This window comes from Helicoverpa armigera, chromosome 19, assembly GCF_030705265.1.
Source record: "Helicoverpa armigera isolate CAAS_96S chromosome 19, ASM3070526v1, whole genome shotgun sequence".
Taxonomy (NCBI): Eukaryota; Metazoa; Arthropoda; class Insecta; order Lepidoptera; family Noctuidae; genus Helicoverpa; species Helicoverpa armigera.
The window spans coordinates 6,016,033-6,043,148 of record NC_087138.1 but is presented as its reverse complement, the minus strand read 5'-3'; the positions used below and the strand labels follow the sequence as shown (position 1 = coordinate 6,043,148).

Genomic DNA, 27,116 nt, shown 5'->3' with positions numbered 1-27,116 from the left:
CGCATGTCACATCACTTTGACGTTCGTTCGTTGTGTGTTCGTGATTGCTTTGTATAATACGTTGAGTTTTGAATTCCGTATTTACTTAGTTATTATTTACGATACGTGCCTTTCTGCTACCACCGAGTTGAGCTAATAAGTTCCTCGCGTACTTACTTTATGTTTTGTGAGATAATTGACTCCTCTTTGTGAGATATTGACTCTAAGTGCTTGACTCTTGTTTGTGCTGTTCTTTGTGAGATAAAGTGCTATTCTTGGAGAACAATTTGACTCTTAGTGAAATCCTTGTGTGATATTGAACTCCCGAACTGTTTTGTCAGAACTATGTCTACCCCAGCCAGAAGTCGGGCACACCGCCTGTCTTACCGACGCTGTATTAACTGTTCCCTTTACTAGCGTCTAATTTACGCCGGTATACAGTTGAGGAGTTGAACGAGCAAATGACAGTTCTTCTACGAACTTGGACAACGCCTACACCTGTAAGTTATCGTGTGCATAAACAATAATAATTATTGTGGACAATATAAATATAGTGGTTAAATGCATTATGCAAACTCAAAATAACATTTGATTAGAGTAAACTTAGCACTGTAAACTTAGTTCTTTATGAGAGTTTATGTATTTACAAGTTTAAGCAGTTATAAATATAGAATAGTATAGAATATAATCTTTTCCAGGTAACGTCAGATGATATCCTATGTATTGAATGTTATTTGCTGTTGCAAGAAAGGATATTGTCAAATATAACTGGATCCCACGAGGATATATCACCTGCATATGGTCACTTAAATGTTTGTTATGGATGTGGTATCTCTGTTGCAAGTCGGAGAACCCACAGAGTTGAGTTAGACTGTCCACAACGTAGCATGATTTTAAGATGGACTTTAGCACATCTGGTGAGTATTATTTAATAACATTCTGTATCATCACGCCTATAATCCCCAATCACAAGCGTGACGACGATTAGGCAGAGGTGTACCTAACAGTACACAATACATTTTGTCAGTTATGTTCTAAGTAATAACGGTGAGACCATGCAATCAACCAGGCACAAACCCAGTATTCCAGGCTCTTCTGGTTACTACTCATGAAATCTTAATGGAAATACCCAGAAACCCAATCCTGGAACTGAACCTGAGATCTCATACCCTGCAATTGTGTTTAACATTTTCTAAATAATGTTTCAGAAAAAATGCTGCATAGTTTATTTCTAATTGATGCTATTTTTATTCATATGCTTGCACAATAACAATATAGGGTTTGGTACCTATTCTGATATTCACTAATACCAACTATTTCATTTTAGGTTCCACATTTACAAAAAGTGTGCATTCCTTGCTGGTTAGCAGCAACTCGGGAGACGAGACGTTTGGAGGTTCAAGATTCAAACAGACCTGCAAGGGTCATGGATGCAGCTCTATCTTCATTAGAAGACCCGAGATACCTGAACCACCTCCAATGCCAGCTCCAACATCTCAACCACAACAAGCATTACGAGTTCAATCTAAGATTAACTCACAAAAGTATAAACGAGTTGCTGCAGCTTCTCGTCACTGTATGTTTGTAGGCTGTGATAATGATGAACGTCTTTTAGTACCTATGACTATAAAGGAACTGTTGTTATTGCAGTACAATATATATATACCTTTAAATGCTAGAATCTGTCATCACCATTTATATAGCAATCAGTGGGATGAACTGACTACCAACCTAAATGACTTTACTAGCTTTCAAGTTGATGATATATTTTCCATACTGGAAAGAGCTTCTCAAAGAAGTTTAGATTTTAATAATATTGCAGCAATGGATGCACATTTACGCCATTATTGGCTGGGACTTACAGAGATGCAGTTTAATGAAATATTAAATAGCCTTCCTACTTTACATAATAAGGTTAGAAATCCTAGCCTTGCATTAAGCACATTTCTTGTTAAACTTAGGACAGGGGACAGCAACCAAAGACTGGCAACTCTTTTCAATTGCCACGATCTACATTAGAAAAAAAAATGAACATTGTTAGGGAATGTTTAAAAGAACATTTTGTACCAATGCATTTGGGAGTTAATCACACTAATATACAAAATGTGGCCTCACGTAACAGGACTATTCCTGAAGGTCTATTCGGAGACAGTAGCATGGCTCCAGATTCTAAACCTGCTATTGTCATATGTGATGGTACATATGTTTATGTACAGAGTAGTAGTAACTACAAATATCAGAAACAGACATATAGTCTACACAAATATAATAATTTGGTTAAACCCTTTTAATCACATGTTGTGATGGATATATTTTAGAGTGCATTGGACCATATGAAGCAACAAAAATGACTCGACAATCATGAGTGATCTATTTCGTAATGAAAGTGGTCCAATGCGCTCATTTTTAGACAGGGGATGTCTTTATATTGGATAGGGATTTAGAGACGTGATCCCTGAACTCCAAAGCTATAATTATAAAACATACATGCCTGAGTCATTATTGGAAGGTGAATTTCAATTGACCACTGACCAAGCAAACAAGTCTAGGTGTGTGACTATGTGTAGATGGGTAGTTGAAATTGTAAATGGTCGCATCAAAAGAGACTACAAACTGTTTCGACAAGAATATTTTAACAGAGCATCAACACACCTTATGGATGATTTTAAAATTGTTTGTGCCCTTTTGAATAAATTCCACCCAACAATTGAAGATAGACCTGACGCTGCAGAGTATGTGCAAATTGCTCAGGCGAGATTAAACAGTAGTAATTATTTGGGGGAATTTATTCGAAGGGATAACATCAATAGGAGACGTACGGTTTTCCAAAACATAGACAGCAATGCTCCCCATTTAGATCATTTTCCAAGATTAACTTTAGATGATTTAAGAAGATTTGCATTGGGATCTTACCAATTAAAACAGGCTAGATCCTATTATGGGGAGCACATAAGAAGTAATGGTACTTATAATGTTGAAGTAAGCAATGATGTCTTGGAAGAGGATTTGCCCTTAATATTGGGTCAAAATAATTATTTAATTAGGACTAGAATTAAGTCCCGCCATGTGAGCCATAAAACATATTACTCTTATTTGTTGATAAGTAGAGATGAAGATCGGGCAAATTCTTTAGAAAGTATCATTGCTTACTATTGTAACTGTCTAGTGGGTAACCGTACGGTAGGGTGTTGTGCTCATACTATGACAGTATTGTGGTATTTAAGCTGGGGCCGCTTCAACAATGTGAGTGCTCCAGCTCAATCTTTGGACGAAATATTTTATGAAGAATAAATAGTTTATTCATGTTTTGTTTTTTATTTCCCTTGCTATTACTAAAATAATAATAACTATCAATAACGGTAATTATGAGTCTATACTAATATTATAAAGAGGAAAGATTTGATTAGGTAGGCTATAATTTATCCGGGTATGGAAAGGTGTTCCCGGGGACGCGGGTGTAACCGCGGGAAACACATAATAACAATTCCATTACTTTATGCATAAATAGAGACATAATTCCATGGTACTGCTATTTACAGTACATATTTCTATGCTCATAGTGATCTATAGTCCATGTCAATTTCTAATTATAACCTATATTCTTAAAACAGAAAAATAATGATATCTCTTGAACCAGGGTGAATAAATGAAAAAAGGTTTCTGATTATGAAAATGCAATGTTTTTCCTATTAGTTAAAATAAAAATCTTCAGGGCACAAACATTTTTCACTGGGACCCAACTTCCCTTACAAAACGGGCAATCTCCTTTGACTGGAACTTTTCAGATCCTGAAATGGTTTGGAGCAGTGTTGGTCGGAGCCTGGCCTTCATCAGACGGAAACGTTCGGCCTTGAAGTTGATATTCAGAGAGCCTCGGACAAGTCGGTGATCGCTACCGGTATTAAACCTATTGATCACGGAGACTTCTCTGAGTATGTGCTTCTTGTTCGTCATGATGAAGTCAATCTCATTTTTAGTCATAGGGTCGGTGTTATGATTGGACGCTTTTTGAAACTAAAGGATTGTGTTTTAAAAGTTTTAATCGATTTAAAATTAAACTCCGATTTCGAATTGGACGAATTCCATTTGACAATATTAAAAAATATTTACAACAGCCTTTCTGTAGTCAAAGTAACTGTATTAGTAAACGGGATGCCAATTTACTAAAAGCGGATATTGCGCTAAAATTTATGTTGACGAAGTTAGATGGTCAAGCTAATGACTTAAGATAAAATCTTGCAAAAGTACTTCGAAGACGCATAAAGGAGCGACGACTTTTAATATCTGGAGTATTGCAATATTTGCATGACCGACAATACCGTGATCACGTGATCACGGTATTGAAATTTCTAATTCCGGTATTGATACCGGAATTGAAAAAATCCGGTATTTGAAAGCCCTAGTGGCGGTTAAAGCCTTAATAGACGTTCGAATATGGTACGCTCCGTACTGTGACCTTGGTGTGCTCCGGATCATATTCGATGGTATGTTCAGCGGTCCGCCGCACATTATTATTATTATTGACGGTGCGCTCGGTTCGATGATTCTTCCAAAGGATTTGGTGCGGTCCGCACCTAGTTCGCTCGTGTGGACGAACCACCGCACCGTTTAGTGGTTCAGTCGCAATTGTACCTCCGAGAGAGGAACACGTTACACGTTTTCAATGGCGTCAGACGAAGAAGCCGTGAATATAACGGAAAAAAGATTAATTGTGGAAGTATTGGAACTGTACAAAGATTTTCCATGTTTGTGGGATTCGTCTCACGACCTATACTGTAACAAAGATGCCCGCAGTCAAGCTTGGGAAATAATTTTACAAAATGGAAAACGGGTTACCCACGTGCCACCACAGAGGACGTCAAGAAAAAAAATTGAACATCTTAGAGCTGCATATAGGCGTGAACGAAACAAGGTAGGTAAATTTCAAGCAAACAACACTCAGTAAAATTAATATTTTATTTGTGATACCTAAATAAAATTAACTAATCCAGTTCCTTACATGCTTTTCATGCCGAAAACAATATAATATTACAGAGATATACAGGTGTGTCGTTAATAGTGGTCCAACGTTGAGGAGTCGATAGTAGAGACCTTTGCCTTTCTCCAAAAAATATAAAAAAATCTTCACCAAAAGTTTTTTGAAGCTTGTATGAAAAATTCTTAGAATTTCAGAATATTTTCATATAAACTGAAAAAATAAAATTGTGAGGACTTTTCATATTTTTTGGGGAAAGGCACAGGTCTCTTCTATCGACTCCTCAACGTTGCACCACTATTTACGAGTTTACGACACACCCTGTCTTAGTCCATGTTTTACACCAAATTTTCAAATTACAACATCAATGCAATAGACTACCTATTTGCTTTTTTATCATAAATATTACAATGTATAATTATTTGCAGGTGGAAGCCAGCAAATCAACTGGTGCTGGGTCGAAAGACGTACACACTCCTTCACTATGGTACTATCCGTATTTAACTTTTCTTCACGAGAAAACAATTCCGATATCAGAGGGAATCGATAGACAAGTAAGTACTTAAATATTTAGTACGTTAATCATTCTTTCCTGAAAATCAACACGGCCTTGATTGTTAAAATATTCTGTAAATATCTGCCTAACCGCATTACCATCTGCGGTACGTTGTCTATCTGTTCTATTGAGATTTACTGAGATGTCATTTTTCCGCCAATCTCCTGATCGAAAAGTATTATTTCCTATTTATCTTCCTGATCGACACAATTCCTCGTGACGTACTTTGCAGACTTTTTTAGCAGAAAATTGTGCAGGAAACATGAAGCCATTACTATTATTGGTACATTTTTAACATTAATAGTGATGGGTTTTTTGAATACCCTAAAGCGTTCAGCTAATATACCGAATGTATTTTCAACAATTCTCCTAGCTCTGGAAAGTCTATAGTTGTATATTCTTTTATCATGTGTCAGGTTTTTCTGTGGATATGGCTTTATAAGATTTTCATTCATGGCAAATGCACTGTCTGCAACTAAACAATATGGAGCAACTACATCTGATGACGGCAAGACAGATGGTCGTGGTAAATTCAGTTGATCAGACAACAACTTTTCATGAAACGATGTATGATTAAATACTCCACCATCAGAAATACTCCCATTTATACCTGCGTTTACGTAAATAAATTCGTAATTGGCATTAACAATGCCAAGCAAAACTATGCTAAATGTTCCCTTGTAATTATAATATGTTGAACCAGAGTCCGGTGGCTTTTCGATAAGAATATGCTTTCCATCAATTGCACCCACACAATGATTAAAATGCCATTTTTGTTCAAAGTCTTTTGCTATTTTTAACCATTCACTTTCTGTTTCAGGAACCTGTAACAAAAAAAGAAAAACCTACAAATAAGCAGCTAAATTCTCTATACAAGAAACAAGAAGAATTGATTCAGTCCGCGACACAGTTAATCAAAGAGAGCAGCTCGCATGAAGATACATCAGCAGATGCTTTTGGTCGCTCAGTTAGCTTTCAGTTAAAAGAATTACCGAAACTGCAGCGATACATAGCAGAAAAAATGATTGGAGAACTATTGTTCTATGCTAAATTAGAAGAACTCTTTTTAGATACTTCAATAAACTTAAATAAAAACATACATACTGGCACACAATCCTACGACACTCAACCACATAGCAGCCATTTATATCAGCAACATTCATTACCGTCCTCATCATGTTTGCAATATTCGCAACCATCTCCGTCTCCTCAATATCCGCAACCATCTCCGTCTCCTCAATATCCGCAACCATCTCCGTCTCCTCAATATTCGCAACCATCTCCATCTCAATATTCACAAACATCACAGTCACCCAAATATTCACAAAGATCACAATCACCTAAACATTCGCAAACATCACCTAAACCATTATCATCATCTCACTACTTACAACATTCATCTTCATTATGCCAACAATCGACACCCTCTCTACCTCGAACACCAGCAGATACGATAACAATTCATTCAGCAGACCCACATTCTCAATCTTTGAGTCCAGTATTATTACCAAATGACATACAAGAGTTTTTGATTTTTAAAAATTAAATATTTTCCGAAATGACATGTAATAAATAAAATTTAAAAATTTAAGACTAAATAAATAATTTTGTATGGAATTAGTCTTATTATTTTTAAACACATACCTTTATATAATTTTTAAGCACTTTACAGATTGCTTCACAAGTCTCTGGTATTATGTCGGACAATAGTTGCGATGATATACTTGTACCGAATTTGAGTTCTCTGAATTCTCTCCCTGACGCGAGATATTTTAATGTTGCCACTAATCTCTCTTCAGCTGTTACAGCTTTTCTCATAACTGTATTGGTTTTAGTTACATATGGTTTCACAAGTTCAAGCAATTCACCAAATGAATCGGAACTCATGCGAAGATATATACGAAAATTTTCATCATCAAGGTCTTTTATAAGTCGCATATGACTGTATGACTCTCTGTCTTTTAAATAGAATTTTGCCCATTCTTTTCTTTTTTTTCTCTCCTTTTTGATAGGTGTAATAGCTACAACGGTTGCCGCAACTAACGCGATTTTGGCTTGTTTGGTTAACGTTGGAGGCATGTCGACGTGATCACTACTGCACGGAAAGCACTGGACCGTCTTTGACGCGGTGCGGTGGTGTGGCGTGTCGAGCGCACCGTCCGGTCCGTCGGTTCGAACGCACCATATTCGAACGTCTATTAATAGCCTTAGGTCGCGCGCGAACTGCGCGCGGGCGGCGCACGAACAAAAATGCACGCGCGCAGCTCGCGGACAGCTCGCGATCGGCTCGCGTGCTGCGCATTCGCCAGATGTGGACGCACCCTAACGTTGTTGCTTACTCGGACTGCTGCTACGTTGTGGAACGGAGTAAAAAGTGACATAAAAAAGTGGAACCAAGCCCTAGACGCAATTAGAACATCGTTTGCGCCAAAGATGCAGCCGCACGAGATTTATTTAGAATGTTTCGCAAAAAAACAAACTAAAGAAAATATAAGATTCTTTTGTGTGTGAGAAGCGTGCTTTACTAGCACAACTTCCGACGAATAGGCACAGAGAGGAGGAACACCTTGATTTCGTGTACGGACTCCTCAACGTAACCTACAAAAAGGAAATTCCACGCAGTAGAAACATTATTTCGATAGTGAAACGGATCAAATAGATAGTGAATATGTTAGGGGAAGATGGGTAACAGTCAGTGAATCACTTTGCATAACTTTGTATGTATTGCACGCACACACTCACGCGCTTGTGTGTTTGATGACCTAGCGGTGCCCCCCGCGCCTAACTAGTTGCTCGCAGTGTTTCGAAGCGGGAGGCCGCGCGGCGACTATCTCGAGATTAGGTAAGTACGAGAATAAATTTTAAGGTTATTTTTGAACACTTGTTTTAAACATATTAAATTAAATTAGCTGGATTTTTGTCTTAAGGCCTTGCTCTTTAATGTTGTCAGATACAACGATAAATTAAAAAAAATCAACCAACGAAGATCCGTTAAGTTCGGAAAAGCTAACACCTAATTACAGTGTGCGTAAAATATTTACCACAGACCAAGAAGAAATTCTGGCTGAATATATAGCAGAATGTTGCAAAGTATTTTGTGGTTTATCTACTTTAGAATATGCTTGCGAAATTGTTTACGAAACCGCTGTCGTTAATAATATAGAAGTACCTCAGAAATGGCATGATACAAAGCAGGCAGGAGTTGAATGGCTATATGGTTTTCGAAAAAGGCATCCGAACATCACTTTAAGGACACCTGAGAGGTGTAGCCTTAGTCGGGCTACATCGTTCAATAGACATAATGTCACTATGTTTTATGACAACCTAGAAACTGCAATGTCTCGACACGAAATGTTTGAGAATGGAACTGTTCACGCATCAACCGCGTGATCATGTCGGCGGGCGATGGCGGCGGCTGAGGCGCGGGCGCGGGGGAGAAAGCCGGCACGCGGCGAGCGGCGGCGGCGAGCTTCACTTCGCGTTCGACTCGCGTCTCGCGTTCAACCAACGAATGTTTACACTACTAAAATACCTATTGTACTTCTTGAAGATTAAAACAGTAATTCACCAATATACAGTCCACTCAATACAACCTACCTGAGCTCCGAACAGAACTAGAGTGTATAACCTTGACGAGACAAATACTATGACTGTTCAAAAATCGGCCAAAGTTTTGGCATTAAAGGGACAAAAACAGGTGTCAAAAGTCACAAGCGCAGAAAGAGGGAATCTGGTGAGTTTGAGGTAGTTTGATGGATCTAGTCTACCTACTCATAGTTAGTTTATTTCAATACTTTCAAAGTATAAAATGTTGACCTAATTGAATATCTTTGTTCAGTGATGATTCTATCTGATTTGATGAGAAATGATTCTATCTTGCCTGGCTTAAATGTATCCTAGAAATAGAAAATATAAACACAGTATTTGCCATATTTTTAGTCATTTGTATGAGGGAAGGAGAGAAAACTCTTCTTGAAAATGAATGTTTTCTGGATGCAATTTATCTAGATCCGAGAGTAAATTCAATGTTGTCAAATCAGCAGCTGGAATTAGCTCGTGCCCATTTAGTCCAAACTTATCAAAGATATTTAAGGTTAAATTTGACCGTTAGTGTAAGAGAAACAGAAAATGAAACTCCAGATGATCCCATACCATCAACTTCATCCTCCACCTTGACAATTTTTTGTAAACGTAGTTCAGGCAACGATATCAAGATTTACCGCATTTAAATCATAATGACAATTTGCAGATTAGTTTGCTTGCTTTTCTTAATGAACCGTTGCTTCCTTCTAATACAAATATTTTAAATTATTGGGAATCAAGAAGATTACTGATCCACAATTATACTTAACGAAAGGCAAGCACTTCAACAACTTGAAAAGCAAGAAAATATAAGTATTATGTCTTGCGGTTTGTTCATTGATAGGAGTTATCCATTTATTGGAGCCACTCCTGACGGATTAGTAGGCGATGATAACTGCCGTAAAAAAAAATCTAACTAGTGCAGTACAGCAAAACAAGATACAAATTTTAAAATACGAAATAAATAAAAAATCAAACTGGTTTTATCAAATACAAGGACAGCTTCACGTTACTGAAAGACGATTTTGTCTGCTCGGCATCTGGGGTGGAGAAAATGAACCCTTGCTTACAGAACGTATCGAAAGGGATAGTAGATAATTTCTGGAAGACACAAATGGAGTCAAAGCTGGTCAAATTTTACATGAAGTGTTTATTACCGGAAATTGTGGACAGTAGACATGCACGTAGAATGCCAATGAGGATGTTAACCTTACAAGATGACAAGGAAAATGAAAATTTTAATTATGTGGACTCTCCAACGATGCCATCACCTGCGCAAAAAATCGGCAATTCTGTACAGCCCATAGCCCTGTCACCTTCTGAGACACAATCAGAATTGCAACCGGCCACCAGTTCAAGAGAAATAAATTTTGAAGAATTTTAAGATGATTCATGTTGTACAAGATTCTATGTTAGTTTAAGTATTTTAGTTCCATTATGTCAACATAGATGGCGTTGTGCATTTTTATGCAAATCACGAATCGCGGTGTTGAGATTCTCCGCGATTGAATGACCCTAGTTGGGAATTTGTAATTTTTAAAAAAAGACTGACCTTAAAAAGGACCAAACTAAGAATAATGAACCTACATCCTCTAAAACACCTATTAATATATGTATGAGCAAAAAGCATGTATTAACTATTAGAAGGTTGCGGCGTATGTACGAAAATGCTATCAATAATAATAAAAAGTTGTGTAAAAACTATTATTCAAAAAACAAGAAAACAAATATACCGTTTATTGCACTGGACAAAATAAAAACTGGTTTTTATTTACAGCGCTGGTAATGGTTGTTAATTCTGAGTGCATTAATATTGATACTATCACTCTCAGATTTCTTACTAAAGGCCATACCCATGTCTGCTGACGGCGTACACGGAAATATAGAAAAAGAGATGAGGCGTCGAGATGGAGTTTATGATTACGAGGACTACAAGTCTATTATAGCGAACTGTAGAAAGAACATAGACGTTATCGAAGTGCAAAAATCATACCAATGGGTGAAAAAGAAACGAGTTCCACGGCGTAACACAAATGATGATTCAGCCCTCAGCACATTTTTGCTAAACCCAGTGTTTGAACCTCAGTTTGTCAAAGGATCGCGAAATCTGTTCTATAAAACAGATTTTGATGAGTCTTACCAAGAACTGAACTTCTTGATGAAGAAATTTAATGTCAACACTATTCCTCCACTTTCAAATACTATCCCCTGAGGGGTGAAATCATCGAAGAAAGAGGAGTATTGTTTCAAAATTTGTCCCCCTAATGCCATTGAACAGAAGAGAGTTTTGAATGAAAAGAAAAAGAAAAGAGAATAACAAAAAGCAAAACAGCAAGCGAGAGAATTGAAGTCAGCGAAAAATCTGTTAGGATTAACTGAGCCAAAAAAGAAAAAAAGAGTGACTTCTTTGCCTGCAGAAATATATTCCGATTCTAGTCAAGAAGAAGTTGTGATGACGAGTGAATAGTGATAGTGAAGACATCGAAATGCCCCGTCGGAATCAGAAGAAGAGGTAATTAATGAAAAACTAGTTAATCATCATCCTCCGAGCCTTTTCCCAATCATGTTGGGGTCCAGCTGAGTACCAGTGCTTGACAAGAAGCGACTGCCTATCTGACCTCCTCAACCCAGTTACCCGGGCAACCGGATACCCCTTGGTTAGACTGGTATCTGACTTACTGGCTTCTGACTACCCGTAACAGCTGCCAAGGATGTTCAATGACAGCCGGGACCTACAGTTTAACGTGCCATCCGAAACACAGGGAAGAACTAGTTAATCCTGAACACATAAATATTGGAGGTTTCCTGAAGCTCTATTTAAGTATAATGTCTTCTAAGTTTATATTTCCAATTTTGGAAGACAAAGCAAGTGTGGATGTTAGAGGTGTAGTTTTGCAATTACCAAAACCAACTTTCTCCAAAGGAACATCTCGAACATCGTCGCTTTTACACGTCTTACCTCCCAAAATAAGGAACTGTGAAACATGTGTCTGTGTGAAGCACTCAAATATGCAATTTTTGGTGGATACATTAAAATCACAGGGATTTCTCCAGGAGAAAGAAAGCTTAAATGACATCACTTCAGACTTTCATTGTGATTTTAAGTCTAAAGAATGTATGTTTGGAGAATGCGATATTTGCGCAGATAAAAAAAAATCAGCTAGTGATGATCAGGAAGAAATTGAAGTTAAATGTTTTGAGTGGTCTATGAAAGAGCATCCATATGGCCAGGGTGATAAAATGAAAAAAAGAATGATGAAAACTGCTAAAGTGGGCACACTGAAAGAGTTTAAATCTTTATATTTAGTGCTTTACAAGTATATTCATAGTGGTCTCATCTCTGTTGGTGGGTGAGCCCAAGCTTCATACATTTTTGCCCATGGTCCTTTTGTGTCCTCCGAACAAAATAGATACATATGCACGTGAAACAGTTTACTTTGAAAACTGTTGAGATATGGTATACATTTAATATTTTTATTTTACTGGCAACATCTCTCTCTCTCTCTGTCTGTCACCTTGCTTGCACAAAGTAGGTTCTATAAAAATGTTTTTGTAATTCTTAGAGGTAAATAAAAAGGTAAAGTTAAACCTTAAATAATGTTTTTTCATTTTAAATCATTTTCTTAATATGGCAGCAGAGCGTCATTAATAAAAAATACAAAAAGATTCGTCAGATTAAGAAAAGTTCCGTACAACGTGAAGTGTGAAACCAAATCAAAATGGAGCGTGCCTCTAATCAAATAATGATACCGATATTCGATGGTAAAGAATACGCCAATTGGAAGATCAGATTAACGAAGTATTTACAGTATAAAAAGTGCCAAGAGGTTATAATGCGAAAAATCCAAAGTACAGATGACCAAGACAAATGAGTTGAAAAGGATGTGCAAGCTAAGAATTATATTTATGGGGCCATTACAAATAAACAATTAGAATACATTTCTGAATGTGAAACGGCATACGATATCATTACAAAATTTGACTCGTTGTATTTAAAGGGCTCGACATCACTACAAATAAAGCGTTATAAGCTTGAAAATTTGAAACTAAAAAACTAAACTGACTTAGATGCCTTCTTCGATGAGTTTGAAAAGTCTTTTTATTGCAAATCATTGTTGTTCAGGCAACTCGTCTGTGGAATGCACTGCCGGTGACCATCAGACGCGCACAGTCTCTTGCTGTTTTCAAGAGTATGGTGAAGAATCATTACCTGGCTCTGTAATGCTGCTTCTCCTTCTTATATAAGGTGCTTTAATATTACCTGCCAGGACTTGAATGGGGGGTAGTATTGCGTTTATAGATCACAATAGTAAAGATAAATAATTGATTATTTGTCATATTTTTTTTCATACAAAAACAAAATTTGTATAAATTTGACTTAATTTATTAGTATAAAACCATCCATCCAGTGGAGTTACCGCGTTGCCGCTCCGCACCGAATTCTTTTCAATTTATTTCGCAAAAAGCGCGGCGGCGCCTTTCATACGCTGTTGCCATACTTATCAGACGGCGCCGGCGCGCGGCGGCTAGACAGACTGTCGTCAACGCGCAGCCCCGCCAGCCTGGCGCTGGCGCATGCGACGAACGGGGTAGTGCGGGTGAGGGTGGGGGCGCGCGGGGCTGCGCGTTGACGACAGACGCAGCACCGCGCGCCCCCACCCATTCATGTCATTAGAAGCAAAATCCCCTACAGAAAGTTATGCAATTATTTCATTAAAAGAATTTTTTGTTATTTATTGATAAATGTTTAGACTATCTTAATAAATGGTTTGATTTTGGTGATAGCAATTGGTTATGTAAAATCCAAAAAATAAATTTAAAAAAGGAGGTTTCATTTAATGACTGTGAGACAATATTAGAAGTTCTAAATTTACAAGAAAAATTATGTATCAAAATGGACGACCTGTACTCTGAAATCACGATATTGAATAAAATCTTTGCTAAAGAAAAAGACTGTAATGACTTTACTGACAAAACTACAGGCCAAAAATGGCAGTATATTTAAAAAAAACTTAAAATGACTTACCAAATTTATTTAAAGTAATATCATTCCTGCTCTCTATTCCCGCCACTTCGGCATTCACAGAAAGGATATTTTCGGTTATGAATTCGAAGTGGCGAGAAGAAAGAAACAGAAGTAGTATATCATTAATAAAAAATGAGCTTTTGATTTATGTTAATTTAAAAATTGAGTGTGACAAAGCATATGACACTTTTATTTTAAACAAAAAACTGTTACACAGTGCAAGAAGTGCAAAAAAATATAGTTTTTATAAAAATAAATAATTAACAAATATATATTTGTCTCTTTTTTGTTTTTCCCATAAAATACTATATTTTTTTAAAATGTACTATATTTTTTTTACACCTTATTTTGGAATATACTATATTTCGCTGATGAAATGTTGGCAACCCTACCCCTCACCCGCACTATCCCGTTCGTCGCAGGCGCCAGCCGACCGCCCGCGACCGCTCGCTAGTCGCGAGTCGCGACTCGCGACCCGCCGCCCGCCCGCTCGGAAGTAACTTTTTAGGCTAAGAGCCCCCGCACACTGGCCACTTAGTGGCGGCCACGCTTCAGCCACTAGTGGCCGTCACAACCTGCGGACGCGTTTCTTCATACATTTTATATAGAATCGGCGCACACTGAGCGCTTGAGTGGCCGCGTCCGAGCCACAAGCTGCGAGAGTCGAGCGCGCTCGCTACTTGTGGCTGCGTTTTGTCGTTCGACTCGTGCGCATACACGGCCACAGTTGCCGGCTTCTTCCCACCCCTGCGCGCCGCTCCCCAATCCCGTCTCCCGGGTCTAGTCTTGTTGTAAGCTGCGTACTGAATGCACGTGCATGATGTCCACGGATCCGATTCCTCATTTTGATGTAGACGCTTTTATTTCCGATGTCGAAGAGCGACCCGCTATTTGGGATTTAAAGTCAGATTTGTATAGCGACAGGGGTAAGAAAACTGAAGCTTGGGAGGAATTGTGCCTAAAATTTATTCCAAATTTTAGTGAAAAAAATGTAGCGGAAAAACAAAGCAGGTAAGTTTTGGACAATTTTATTTTACATTATTATTATATATTTATTATATTTTATTATTTTGCCAAGGTACAGCTCCCTCGTTGCTAATAAAATAATCTTTCAATATATCTCTGGTGTTTAATGAACGACGAGATTGCACGTGGGCGTTATCGATATCGTGAAGTCCTGGTACAGTCAATGTATGATGGAAATTAAATCCATCTCTCTGACGAACAAAGTTGTGTAGTATACAACAGGCCTTCACGATGTCTTCGGCGAAATCTATTGACACATTCAATGGTCGATGTAGTATTCTCCACTTATTCACTAATATCCCAAAGGCACACTCGATATGACGCCTGGCTCGAGAAAGCCTATAGTTGAAAATTCTTTTTTCAATATTCAAGTGTTTTCCTGAATAAGGTCTCAACATGTGTTCTGCAAGACCAAAAGCTTCATCACCAACAAAACAGTAGTTTACAGGACCAGAACTGCTAGAAATTGCTTTTGGTGCAGGTAAATTCAGGGATTGGTCTTCCAATTTTTTGAATAATTTCGATTCTTTGTAGATAGTCGAATCTGAAGCTTTCCCATAAGAGCCGACATCAATAAATGTGAACTTATAATTCACGTCACAGATAGCTAGAAGTACGATGGAAAAATAGTGTTTATAATTATAATATAAGGATCCGCTATCTTGAGGCTTAATAATCCTTATATGTTTTCCATCAATTGCACCACAGCAATTTGGAAAGTTAGCATATTCTTCAAACCCCTTAGCTATTTTACTCCACATCTCTTCAGTTGGTTGTGGTACGCAGATATCTTGAAGTGATGCATAGATCAATTTACATGTTTCTTTTACAATCAATCTCGCAGTTGACGCACCACATCGATATACTAATTCAAAATCACCAAATGAACAACCAGTAGCAAGGTACCTGCAACAAAAAGAACAGATTAGAAACCTTTGATTATGTTATTTTTATGTTTCAGCATCCCAGTTGCAGCGAAAATGGAAAAGCCTTCGTGACTGTTTCAAAAGAGAACACTCTAAACAAATAAGCGTTAAAAGTGGATCTGCATCATCGAGTCGCAAGCCGTATATATATTATCAACAACTATCTTTTTTAAAAAACTTGGCTGACACACGACGTGATCCCAGCCCATTACCGAACGAGGTACACGATGCGACTGAGAGAAAAAGGCCAAAAAAGAACAAGACAAATAATGAAGACATTCAAGCAGAAACTGATATACTTGTTAGTATTTCAGAACAATTACAATCTCGTCATTCTAACAAGCATGAAGAAGACGCTGACCATAACTTTGCTTTGTCCTTGGTCCCGCACTTTAAACAAATACCCAATGAATTTAAATTGGATGCTCAAACCGATGTATTGATGGTACTAAAAAAATATAAACAGTATATGCGAACATCACAGAATCAACAACATGGATATTTCACATCATCATTTCAGGAACCACGCTCATACCATACTATGCAACCATCTACTTCGGGTTATCAACCGACTCCGCGTCCATCTGCTTTGGGATATCAATCGGCTTCGCGTCCACCTTCTATGGGATATCAATCAAATTTTGAGCATGACTTTTCCGTTAGCTCGCCATCTGCATCTGATAATACTATGAATTCTGTTTTGTCAGATGATATAAATGAACATCTTTTTGACAACTGACTATGTAAAAGTAAATGTGTATTTGTTATAAAAACTGTATATCTGCGATATGTAACTTGATTTAGTTTGCGATTTTTCAATTCTCATTAATAAATAATTTCTATTTCAATTTGGCTTTTTTAATTGTTTGTTTTACGTTCTAGAATCCACGTGAGTCGCAAACTAATAGAAGCAAAATGATACGAATGAATGATACTTACCTTAAAGTTATAGCCAGCCTTTCTGTTGGAGAGATGCTTTTTCTCATGCGTGTATCTTGATGTTTGAGGTCATCGTGCAAAACGCTAAGTAATTCATTGAATGAGTTCACGCTCATTCTAAAATACTTGAAGAACTTATCTGGATAACATTTTAACTCTTCGAACAGCAATTTGTGCTGTCCATTTTTATTGCGTGATGTCAGAATTGGATGTACCCAGTGACGCCGATGAATTGGTCGTCGATGGTTCTGAATTCGGCGCCGTTTTCTACGTTTTAGAATAATAAGCAACAATAGCGAAATCAAGAGTGCGTCCATTCTTGGGCAACACACGTCTACCTCTGTCGAGATACTTGCAGCTAGTGTCTGACGCAAGTGGCAGCCACTGGTGGCTTGATGCGGCCACTAGTGGCTGCCACTGGTGGCGGCGTGTAGTGGTCTAGCCGAACTACTGGTGGTCGCGTTTAGTGGCGGCGACTGGTGGCCGTAATGTGCGAGGGCTCTAAGAACTCACGGAGCGATTTTTAACCGTGCCCGCCGCGGCTGCGGGCCCGTAGCTTCTGTAGAATGCAGATATACATGTAAAAAATTAAAGCAGATTTCACGACGCGATTTACGCCCGCAGTCTGCGCGTTTGTTTGCGGGTCCCGCTGCACCGGCGGGCAACTAGTAGAATCGCGCGGGCCGCGGTCACCCGCAGCCTCGGCGGGTTGCGCCCGCGCGCTCTGCGGTCGATTGGCCGGCGATCGCGTTGGCGCAGAGGCGGCGGGCGACGGGGAAGAAATCCAACGCTATTTTGCACCAGTGACCTACGGCATCGGACGTGTTGTGTCACGTTCGACAAACTTAAAATGGATATTGAAGTCGATATGCTTATTACTTTGGTGCAAGAAAGGCCAGTTCTATGGGATAAGAGCTTAGAAGAATATAAGTACAAGAATTTAACGCTCAAAGCATGGGAAGAAATATGTGGTATTTTAAATAAAGATTTTGAAAATTTGGATGAGACAAATAAAAAAGTATATGGTAAGTATTATATTAAAAGTTTATTTTCACGGATTGGCGCCCGTCGGTACATGTAGGCTGCGTCTCGAGGCGCCGCACGGTGCATCACGACGCTACGCAAAATCATTGGCTTCATCAAGTATCGTCAGCAATTGAACAAAACAAGCGGCCAGCGCTGACCACCCCGCGCGCCCGCGCTTACAGCCCCGCGCGCCCGCGTATTCCCCCGCCCGTCAAAGGGTATCACCAGGCCTCGACGTATTGCGCGCGATAAATGCCTACCGCTCGCCGGACCGCTGTCCAGTGGTACCAACTCTACGACTTTTTACGTAGATCTACGTACTTTAAACCTTTCTTGCGAACCTACGAACTTTTGTCCCAGAATCTACGTATTTCCTATCAAAATTGTTCAAATTTGCAAAATAGACTGAATGGGCATAATTACCTTTACTTTCGCAAAAAAAAATAATAATAAACGTTCCGTTTCATACTAACGCACACCCCTCGCCTCGCCACTCAACACGTCGCGACATTCATTTGAAACGGAGGAGCCATAAATTATAAAAAAAAATGAAATGTGACGTGACCGTCAAAGTGTCAAAGTGAATCTGCATAACCTAAAAAAATATTATTTTTCAACTTCCCGCTCAATTTAATTGGATTCAATTATGGAAATAAGCAGTGACAGTGAGGAAGAGCAGAATGTTACTCCTACTAAAAAAAGAAAGCTGCATTATGAACAAAAATACTTACAATTATGGGAAAAAGACAAAAATTATTCCAGTTGGATTAAAAAAGCAACAAAGGAGATTACTATTGTTATTGTAATGTCTGTAAGTGTGACTTGAAATGTGGCGGAGGTAAAAGAGTTTTGAAAAAGCATGCGGAATCTATTAAACATAAGAATAATATTAAAGGTTGGTGTGGGTGGTCTAAGTCTACTTACTTTACTGGTGTGGTATTTTGTTTTGGTTTTAAATTATTTACTTGCTTTTCTAATAAAGTGTAAGAAAGAATTAGGTAATGTAAATATTCTGAATGTAAATTTATTTAATCATCAGGTGTGAAGGGTTATGGTTTCAGTTTCAGATTATTATTTTACAGCCACCATTTGTGTACGTCAGAATGGCGGGTGTATGAGTATAAAAATAGATTCAGTAATTATATTATAAATATACCTTTAATGTACTAGTTAGTACCTGTAAATAAATTCAATCTACCTCTTTAAAATCGGAGTTATTTACAATGATAAGTGAGTCGCCAACCTGACTGTTCCGGGGAACGAAATTTCTTCACTATTGTAATCCTTATCCACATTGTTGGTTCATAAGTTAATGCTTGCTTTTGTTTTCAGAAATTACCAAACAATGGGTTGACAGCAACAATTAACAAAATTTGGCAAAAGAGATTAAAAAATTAAAGACAAAAAATATCTCATATAAAATGAGATTGCAAAAAGCATTAAAACTGTCGTCAAATATCTCGTTCCAAACTGCCTTAATGACCAAAACCACCAAAAGAAATTTTGGCCGCACAAATAAATGAAAATTATAAAACAGCTACATCTTATTCGATTTACCGTTTTAGCCACAGTGTGTGACCAAGGCACATCCAACACGAGTGCCATAATTTTTTTAATTGAAGTGATTATTTTTCCGACCCAAATATCGACCAATAGAATTGCACCATTCGACGTCACGTGGTACAACCTACATGGTATTATACTGATAATTTTTTTTGAATATTTTCTCTGGTCGTTGCTACGTCAAACTGACAGGTTGTGGCCGACATTTGGGACGGAAAAATAATCCCCCGAATACCACACGAGCTTCAAAATTATCTGGCATTTCCCTCAAGGTTCCCTGCAAACAAATAAAGTCGTCAAGTTTTTCAGGAAAAATCACTCTTGTGGTATTATAAGTGAATATTTTCATTTTTTTTTAAATTTATTTTTACAGCGTTGACTTGACAAGTCCCGTCAAGTATCTACGGGCTGGAGCATACTTGACAAAAATTTTGATTGACGGCACTTGAACTACCTTGCGCTTGATGCGACTTGACAAGTCCCGTCAAGTATCTACGGGCTGGAGCATACTTGACAAAAATTTTGATTGACGGCACTTGAACTACCTTGCGCTTGATGCGACTTGACGCGACTTGACAAGTTTTATTCATTTGCTGCCGGAACATCGAAGATGGCGGACGACGAACCGAAGCGGCAAGCGCCGACCAAATTACCGAGCGTGATTTTGTCTTTCTATTAATATCTCTCTATAGAGATTATCCTGCATTGTGGAAAATTAAAAGTAAGGAAGATGCGGATAAAAACAAAAGGTCGCTTGCTTTATCAAGCATAGTCAAAGCACTTCGAGTATATAAACCTGCATACACCGAAGATTTATTGAAGAAAAAAATTAATGCTTTAAGAACCAACTTCAACAAACCATTTTTTGGAAACCATTGTAATTTCTGCGACGACCGCTTTCCTGAGTTCAGGAAGGTAAACGACTGCGGTATGTGGACTTGTCTGATCTTCAAGTCGCGTCAAGTCCCTCGTCAAGTGAAATTGTCAAGCACGTAGTCTCGCGGGGACCCATAAGAAAAAATGAAGAGCCGCGGAATTCAATATTTGAAATTGATTGATGATTGATATTGCGCAGGGAGTGCGTACCGCGCTTCCCCAGCATTTTGCCCCGCCGCCCGACTGTGTTGCCAGGCGGCGCAGGCCGTAACACTAATAAATAAAAATGCGTACCTAACCATAATATTCCTAATATCATTCCCTCACTGTGTCCCAAGTACTAATTTTATTAAGTTTCATTTACCAAAAAAGCACAAAAATCATTCGAATCATATTCAAGTAGCTGTATTATTTAAACTTATTATATATTTATTGGAAAAACTAATAATTTATTTTTTATATGTGTCCCACATAAATAAATTATTCCCTCACACTATTGCTAGCAGTTGAATCATGAACGCATTTCAAATAAAATACGAAGGCTACCATTCGTTTTTGAAAGTTGACACTAATATCAAATAATCGGAATAGCGAATTTTCTGGTAATATAAAAGCAGAATTAGCAAAATTGTTTGCTAATGCTGAATTGGACGAATTTGAAAATACGAGTAATTCAACAAATGAAGGACGAAACCAAACTAGCCAGCAACCATCGTCGCTAATGTACCTTTCACCTGCATATTCTGTAACGTCTGATGGATCTACTGAAAACGTTTTAACAACAGGAGAGCATTTACAACAACCGATGCAACCTGTGTCGATAGCGGAAGAAACTTCTCTTGAACCACCTCAAGAAGATGATGTCTTTCTAGCCATAGATTTAACGAAAAGATTTTAATGAAAAAGTAAAAGCTACCTTAAAAAAAAATTGCAAGTCTTTCTCTTGTTGCAACCGCCTTTCTGTAGTTGGTATCTAGTTTAAATATTATGTGATTTCACTAAATCATGCAATTCTTCAAAAGAACTTCTTGACATATGGAAATACAAGTAAAAGCGATCCTCATACGATTCGAGTTCACAGCAAAGGTTGTGATATCCACTATGTGTTTCTCTTCTTTCATTTATATCATGGACCCATTTTCTTTTTGCACACGCAGAAGTATTCTGGCACAATAGTAGTAATATTGCGTCTTCCTTGTCAGATGAACTACTAGGTCCATATACCCAATCTTCGTCAGACATCGTGCACAACATAAGCGTCGAAAACAGCAAAATAAAATATGGCTGCTGCAGCCGGGCACGCAATGCGCCTGCGTTCCATACTCAGCTCGATAGCGTAGACGTATGAGTAACCCGGTGTAACATCGGGTTTTTTAATTTTAAGTAAATTAATACAGTATAATATATATTGAACTTTTGAACTATACATTGAATTTTGGACAATATTTTAACACAATTTGATTTAAGACAAATAATTGCATTTTTTTTTTAAATTATATTTTATAAAATTTTTGCATGCCTCATGGTAGAATGTACTGGACTCTACTTTCACTTAACACCATATTTTTGTACCTACATTCATAGCAAATAAATAATTTCATTTCATAAACGTTGATTTCAACAGAAATGAGAAAAATTAAAACAGAAAGGATATAATAAAAAATATAGCACTAAGAAAAGTGATAAACTGTGCAGTCACAAAATAGTCAACAGTGATAATAGCAATAAAATCAACAATCTTTACCGTGATATAATGAATTCAATGAAATATGCCTTTGGAGATAACGAATCCTGAAAAGATTTATTATTGCTAGAGCAGCGAAGACCTAACTTTGACTCTAAAAACTTGTTCGATTTGATTTAGGATCAAAACAATCGTCACTGCCGTGGATGCCAAATCTCGCAGCCTAATCAACGATGCCGACAGCAACCGTGTAGAATGCTTCAATAGCATAGATGAAATAGAGAAATTCATAGGCAGTAAATGTGTCAACTTTTCTTTAAAACAAGCATACTAAGCTCGTTGTGAAGCAGGTGTCGTTGCATTTAATACAAAAAACCGCTTTATAATTTGCAGAAAAGTATGTTAGGCAGAAGTCCAAGTACGAAAGTAAAGACTCTTGAATCTCGAAGGGCAAATCGTTGCAAAAACATAAATAATAAAAAGAAAAGTAAGAAACGCCTTTTTCCTAAGTCCAACTTGGATAGGCACTATGGTGATAACTGCCAAAAACCCGACATGCCCGAAGATGTTTTAGAAAAATGTAATGTACGGTTTGGAAAGAACTAGTGAAGAAAAAGCGATAGTTCAAAGAAATACCATTTTGCAAAGGGATTCGAGTGAATGGTTGGAGTTGCGTCGCAGTCTCATCACTGCTTCAAACTTTGCTAGAATAATAAAAAGAAAATATATTACGAGCGCTAAAAACCTTGTCAAAGACATATTATATAAAAAAGAATTAAGTCATGTCTCGTCGATGCAGCACGACATTGCTAATGAAAAAATTGCCATAGAGCAATTAGAAAAACAAATTGGTCAGAAAATTTTTCCTTGCGGTCTCTTTATAGATAATGTAATACATTTTTCAGGAGCTACCCCTGATGGTCTGATAGGAGAAGACACAATAGTCGAAAGTCGCAATAAAATCAACAATCTTTACGGTGATGAATTCAATGAATCATGCCTTTGGAGATCACGAATCCCGAAAAGATTATTATTGCCAGAGCAGCGAAGACCTAACTTTGACTCTAAAAACTTGTTTGATTTAGGATCAAAACAATCGTAACTGCCGTGGCTGCCAAATCTCGCAGCCTAATCAACGATGCCGACAGCAACCGTGTAGAATGCTTCAATAGCATAGTTGCGAAATTCGTAGGCGGTAAACGTGTCAACTTTTCTTTGAAACGAGCATACAAAGCTCGTTGTGAAGCAGGTGTCGTTGCCTTTAATAAAAAAAAAAAAAACTATTATTTTTAGCTTTTCAGTGACAAGCATAGTTGTCACTAGCCGCATCAGCTGCTACGCATAAAAAATACAAATATTTTAATCAACTCTTGTTTCCCTTGCCAGTAACCTTTTGCTAGAATAATTGATTATTTTTGCAGCGATAATCTCAATCTCAAAAAAAAGAATACCAGGAGCGGAAACGGGTGGTTGAATCAAAACCCGTTCTTCTACCCGACGCGCCTCCGCGGAAGAGACGAACGCAGTATGTATTTAAAATCTCACCTATTATGAAACCTCGTGTTAAAAAGTTACGAATTATGCGAATCATCGACGGGATATCTTTGGAAGTTTATGGTATATGCTGGCAAATCAAAGACGACAATCAATAATGTCAATAACGACAACGATGATGACAATAACATTGAACAGACTGAACAAGACGGAACAAACTTTGTCTGACTTTCAAACCGAATGCAACAGCAAAACTAGTTTTTGATTTTGTACAGCCACTTTTACATAAAGGTATAGTCGGTAGGTCCATTATTCATTCTTGTCTCGTCCGAAGATGACGATAAATGATGATGATGACCTACGCCTGACAGTGGAATTGCCAGTAATGATCTAGGTCAAAATTATCATCAATCAGAACCTACTGCATTATCTCCATTGCCAACTGTACCGCGGCGCCGAAAGAATCCGGTTGAACTACAAGAAGCTGGCAAGACTATGAAGGAAGCCATAAGTTCACTGCATAAAGTTTTAAATAAACCAAAAGTGATAGAAGACGGTTTCGATCGGTATGGCAAGATTCTTGCTAATAAGCTTCGTAAACTATCTGAATCAGAAAGCTTAAAAATCATGTATGAAATTGATGGATTATTTATTAAGTGTTTAAATACTACACCCACTTACTCTGCACGGCCTTCGCCGATTTACTCATCGTATTCAGATTCATCACATCCTAATACATCACCAATAATATTACGTACGGCCTAAATCGTCATGTACCTTATACTCAGAACCAGACATGTCAGCAACTTGTTCTTCTTCAGCCGTTTCCAATACAAATACCATACTTTTGTCTAATGAGATTGTGAGCCCACCAACAGATACAGCACTCACAGCACAAAGGCAAACAACAGAAATCTTCCGTACAAATGAAAACGCGAGTGTGTACACGTACGCTCTCGCCGAGACTCATCGGCCGAGACTCTCGAAGAGTGTGTACAGCCGCCATTACGATCCTGGTGATGCAAAGTACAGCGACACAATAAAATAGATCAAGCATGGAAGAATATTGCTGGCGTTCTATATGCAACAGGTAGATACATCTACTTACTTTCCTAATCATACTCATGTGTAGGGCTGTATTTTCATAATTTAAAGGACATTGTTCAATTTTGGCCTAAGAACCAATGTGAATATAAATTATATAATTTTCATTTATTTTTATATTGTTTGAAACATATTTTAGTATTCCACAGACACTTCAAATAAATAAATTCCAAATAAAAAGTTGGGTCACAATTATTGATGCCTTATAAAATGTTTTCCGTCAGCCAGTGCTGCCAGTCTCGGAAGGTTTCGCGACTTCGGTAAATACGGATCGAATTGAGAACCTCCTTTCCGAAGTCGGTTATTAAAATTAGTTGGTAACACTTTATTCATTTAAATACCTAAACTGACTAGCTAGAAAAAAAATTGTATTCTATATTTTTTAAGCTAAATCGCGAATTTCTAGCTTGGCATTCGAGTATTATAGTTTTCGTAATTGTACTGTTGGACGCAATTGTGTACTTTGTAAGAAGCTCCTACCATCACGCAAACGAAATCATCAAATTATTGCTTTGAGAACTGATAATGAGCATCACAGAAATAAACGAAGTATAATTTTCTCCTACAAAAATGAAATACAAAGCAGGCACATATCAAGAAAAATACATTTTATTTATATTTTAATTGACAATTCACAGGTGGGGAGGGAGGCTATAAGGCATTACTGTTGCAATTGTATCGTTGGGCGTAGAACAGTGGGCTGCTGTGCCCACATAATGACTATTATCTGGTACTTAAGCTGGGCGAGATACCAAAATTCAATTGAACCCCCTGCTCATTTCTTAGATAATATATTATTGAGAAATATTGATGATTAAAAACCTTTAATTGAATATGGTGAAGCGTCAATGTCTTTTTTTAATGCAAATATTTATTCAATAATAAATTAAATACATAAGTTATTTTTCCCGCAACTTAAAACTTTATTTCGATCATTTTCATATTTATGATAACCCAATTGAGTTTCTGGTTATGATATCCGAACGAAAATACTAGCTACCGCAGCGCCCATTGGTTCGTATCGAGTGTTCTAGAAGATACTCACATCAAGCCAGTGTTGCGTCTGGCCACCGCCAAGGACGGACGTAGTACTTCTCCCGCCGCCATTTGCATTGTGTCGAATACACACCGCTCCGCGTCATTATTTCCCTATATGTGATTTCCTGAAGATTCTCGTGTAATAATTGAACCTGCTGCTAGAAGACATTGTGGACTTATAGGGCAGTGCTGATTTCACGAGTTTTAACCAGTCCACCGGTGGATGAACATAAATTTAGCTCGCCGGCCGGCAGCCCTTACCACGACCACGCGCCCTGGAACGAGGCATCTTCACATCTCGCTGGTTCTAAGTGAGGTCCCTGGATTCACAAGGTACGTGGGCTTTATTGCTGCAAATAGTTGTAGTGGGTATTGGTGTCTAACGGAATATCATCAGCAGGGATTTAATTGAAATACGATTTGGGTTTCACCGCCATACTGTTTTCCCCGCCTTCGATTTTCACGTAATTTTAACCTCAAAATATTAACTTTTTTCGTAATTATTTTAGTTTCCTGAAGTGTCCGTTCGTGAAAACTTATTTCATAGGATTCCATATAATTTTAAGAGTTTATAGAAGTCACTTTCCATTCGAACGGTTCTTAGGCAGAACATGTATGGAGCCGGAACAATGAGCGTCATCATTCATTCAGAAAACTCTTGGCTTAAAAGGAAAAATAAGAAAACGAAAAAAGGCAGCCAAAATACTGGGAATAAAGAATTCTATTGAAAAATTCTTCTTAAGAGACGATATAAGCCGATCTACTGCTGGCCAAAGAGAGTGCAGAACTTTACATAAGACGAAAAAGCAAATCAGATATCTTAATAATTCATTGAAATGTCTTTATGACAAATTTAAACAAGAAGGCAACCTGGTGTCATTTTCTTCGTTTTGCAGATATAAACCATTTTTGGTTCTATCACCCTCTGTTAAAAATAGAGACACTTGTTTGTGCGAAAAACATAGCAACATTGACTTTAAATTTCATAGTTTAAAAAGAGCAAATGTATTTAACTACTACCGACCGATATATGACCGATCTATTAAACTCACTTGTCTGTGACATTTACTGTTACGACTTATGTATAGTGTATAGACTGTAAAACTAAATCCCCGAATTATAACACGGAAGAATTCATTCCTACAGAGGAAATTAGTTGGCAGATGTGGGAGATGACTGACGCTGTATTAATAGTGACGAGCCAAATAATCGTAAGTTTACTTATAAATATTTTCTTCCTGTTATAACGTCCGAATCTCTTTGCGCTAAAATAGATATTGTATGATGTAAGACAATGTTTTTAAATACTCTTGGCATAAGTG

General features: G+C 37.7%; 3 protein-coding genes across 3 annotated transcripts; 1 reads left to right on the top strand and 2 right to left on the bottom strand.

Moving 5' to 3' along the window:
• The first annotated feature begins 4,391 nt into the window (after positions 1-4,391).
• LOC135118161 (DNA translocase FtsK-like) lies at positions 4,392-7,146 on the top strand. Its single transcript, XM_064039384.1, has 3 exons — positions 4,392-4,891; positions 5,383-5,508; positions 6,331-7,146. Exons 1-3 carry the CDS (start codon positions 4,643-4,645, stop codon positions 7,054-7,056), a joined length of 1,101 nt encoding a protein of 366 aa, XP_063895454.1. The 5' UTR covers positions 4,392-4,642; the 3' UTR covers positions 7,057-7,146.
• On the bottom strand, positions 5,503-12,754 carry LOC135118162 (uncharacterized). Its single transcript, XM_064039385.1, has 2 exons — positions 7,155-12,754; positions 5,503-6,334 (listed from the first exon to the last, which is right to left on the bottom strand). Exons 1-2 carry the CDS (start codon positions 7,587-7,589, stop codon positions 5,696-5,698), a joined length of 1,074 nt encoding a protein of 357 aa, XP_063895455.1. The 5' UTR covers positions 7,590-12,754; the 3' UTR covers positions 5,503-5,695.
• Positions 12,755-15,140: 2,386 nt separating this feature from the next.
• Positions 15,141-17,517, bottom strand: LOC126053535 (uncharacterized). The gene is made up of 2 exons (XM_049835810.2): positions 17,010-17,517; positions 15,141-16,050 (listed from the first exon to the last, which is right to left on the bottom strand). Exons 1-2 carry the CDS (start codon positions 17,324-17,326, stop codon positions 15,174-15,176), a joined length of 1,194 nt encoding a protein of 397 aa, XP_049691767.2. The 5' UTR covers positions 17,327-17,517; the 3' UTR covers positions 15,141-15,173.
• Between the last annotated feature and the right edge of the window lie 9,599 nt (positions 17,518-27,116).